The sequence below is a fragment of the Cariama cristata genome, unplaced genomic scaffold (genome assembly GCF_000690535.1).
Source record: "Cariama cristata isolate BGI_N322 unplaced genomic scaffold, ASM69053v1 scaffold37734, whole genome shotgun sequence".
In the NCBI taxonomy this organism is placed as follows: Eukaryota; Metazoa; Chordata; class Aves; order Cariamiformes; family Cariamidae; genus Cariama; species Cariama cristata.
The window spans coordinates 1-2,647 of NW_009612987.1; the positions used below are offsets into that span (position 1 = coordinate 1).

At 41.3% G+C, this 2,647-nt stretch overlaps 1 protein-coding gene across 1 annotated transcript in view; it reads left to right on the forward strand.

Moving 5' to 3' along the window:
* Positions 1-770: 770 nt before the first annotated feature.
* LOC104160657 (chromosome unknown open reading frame, human C9orf78) overlaps positions 771-2,647 on the forward strand; it is a gene marked incomplete at its 5' end in the record, with an annotated part of 4,420 nt that continues 2,543 nt past the window's right edge. Inside the window, 5 exons of the mRNA XM_009698842.1 lie at positions 771-830; positions 1,474-1,525; positions 1,732-1,802; positions 2,039-2,116; positions 2,576-2,644. Of these exons, the coding sequence (XP_009697144.1) occupies positions 771-830; positions 1,474-1,525; positions 1,732-1,802; positions 2,039-2,116; positions 2,576-2,644 (330 nt within the window). The remainder of the gene's footprint in view (positions 831-1,473; positions 1,526-1,731; positions 1,803-2,038; positions 2,117-2,575; positions 2,645-2,647) is intronic.

Here is a 2,647-nt window from a genome sequence, read left to right on the forward strand (position 1 = left end):
GTTTCGTTTTCAGACCCTTCCATTCCAAGCAATGGAAAGATCCAAAGATCTTTTATCTCTCAGAAATATTTTATGATGCCTAGTTCATGGCAGATGTTGAAAGACATGCCTAATTAGGAAAAGTCTAAATATCTGAAGAAATTAAGAATGCATGTCAGTCTATATAGAGAGACTTGGTATTTAATTTTAGCATAAACTTTCTTCTGAGTCACTGATGCACTGATGTATCTTGACAACCACTCGGCTGCGTTATATTCTCTTGAGAGCTGCTGCTAATTTTGCTGTAAATTGAGTGCTTCCTTAGTTCCCTTTTCTCCTGAGAAGTGGCTGGAGTATTTTATTAGCTAGCATCAATTGTTGAAGGAGTAAAGGTGCCCGCCGTTAACTCATGTTACTCGGTGACCCTCTGTTTTACTGGGAGGAGAATATTGTCTGGAGATCTTAAGGGACTGAAACTAGTGATCCTTGGCTTGTTCTTCCAATATTGGCTTCTTGTTAAAGCCTTTCAGCATTTGGGTGCTTCTTTCGCCAGCTGAGGGAAGGTCTCTTAAAGGGACATACTCAGCAGATGCCATGTGGGTTTTTTCTGACTGCTTAAATAAATTGGATTGCTTAAATAAAGTAGAAAATATCTAATCTGTAATCAGATACTGATATGCAGAATTTTAGGGCAAAGTCTGTCTAGAAGATTGCATATTAACTGCAGAAAAATCAAAAATAATTAATTAAACCCAAAGCATCAAGTGCTAAGTCAAATGCTTTTTCTTCAGGTTAAAAGTTGAGGAAGCCAGAGAAGTTCAGAGCCTCAGAAAGCGACCCAATGGGGTGAGGTAAGGGCTGTAGCACCAAGGATGTGAAGTTGTGTTTTGTCCAACGGTGTAATGTAACAGTAAATTTCTCTCCTGTCATGTGCCTCCTTTTGGTAGAAACTGTTACATGTTGGATCATGCCAAAAGTATGTTCTTGATAGAGGAGTTTCTACATTAAAGCCTGAGGATGGAAAAGAGGGGGAGTTTGGTACGGGTGCACCGTGTTGGTTTACAGTCTGTTCTGTATCCCAGCCATGAAGAAAAAGATTAGGATTGGGATTTACCATGAAATGTATTTTCACCAAATTACTTTTGTACTGCACACATGATTTAAATTGGACACTTTCACACCCCCTCCAACCTAATTCCCCTCTCCTCTAGTGCCATTGATTAGCTGATGAGCTCGTTGAAATGCGCACCAGCAACGAACTTTGTTTGTTATTTTGATGACTCACTGTAAGGCACTAAAATCTGCCCTCTCATCTCCCCAAAACAGTAATAGTCCCTCTGTCCATGTGGAGGGATTAGGAAGATTGACAATTTAGTGTTAACACAGCGTGTGAGACCATCTGTTAGATTTAGAGAAGGGTAAAAAAATGCAGCGTTGTTGGTAATATGCTTCCTTCCACTGAATTTTATTTACTTTCTATATCTGCTTGACTAGTGCCGTAGCTCTGCTTGTGGGAGAGAAGTTGCAAGAAGAAGCAACACTTGTGGTAAGTGCTTTCATCACCTCGAGGCTAAGATGTAATGATGTGAAAATACCAGTGTGGTCCAGCCAGTCACTGTGTGAGTCTGGCCTAGGGTAGGACTGATGTCACAGCTCAATACTTACAAGTTTTCTGTGTTTTTATCCAGATTTCGTAGACTAGCATTAAACTAGAGGGAAGCTTCAGGGTTTCTCATTGTTTCTGATTTACAGGATGACCCATTTAAGATAAAATCTGGGGGAATGGTGGACATGAAGAAGCTGAAAGAAAGAGGCAAGGACAGGTGGGTGCATGTGAGCTCTGAAGATCTCTCCCGGACTAGTATTAAATGACAGCTAGTAATGAAGTAACCAGATGTTGTGTTGCTTCGAAGAGTTTAATGTAATACAGTTTGGCCAGTTACTGTTACCCTAACATGTCAAATTAGTTTAAAAAAAACAAAACACACACACACAAAAACCTCCAAAACAATAAAAAAAAACCCTCACCCAAAAAACTGTAAACATTGTTTCCATTTAGGATTAATGAAGAGGAAGATCTAAACTTGGGAACTTCCTTCTCAGCTGAAACCAACAGGCGGGACGAAGATGCTGACATGTAAGTTGTGCTGCGTTGTGTCTGTGATGTTGGATTCTGGGTTGGGTGTCCCCTCACAGTGTATTTTTTTCTGTCTTGGATTCTGAGTAGCCCCAGAATGTCTTCCTGGTTCTCACTGAAACTTTCACTTGCTCTCTCACCTCCTGGCTGCCAGACTGGAGAAGACTTTTTCATGGACAAAGTGGGAGGTGCCAAACAGCCAGCCAGTGTGGTGGCATTAAATACCAGTGGGAGCTGTCCCTACTGCTTGTGGAAGATCTTGGAGGCTCTGATTATTTATTGTACAGAGTAGCAAATATCTTGCTTCTTGCAACTGATGTTAGCTGAGTTGTTTTGGAGAGATTATTCTTTCCTCTCTCCTTGCTGTCGGGACAGTGATGCGGCTGTGCTCAGCACTGCTGGGACAGAGTACAGAAAACAGAATTAAATGCTGTGTGTCCCTCTTGTGTTTCTGTTCAGGATGAAGTACATTGAGACGGAGCTGAAGAAGAGAAAGGGAATTGTGGAGAATGAGGAGCAAAAGGTGAAGCT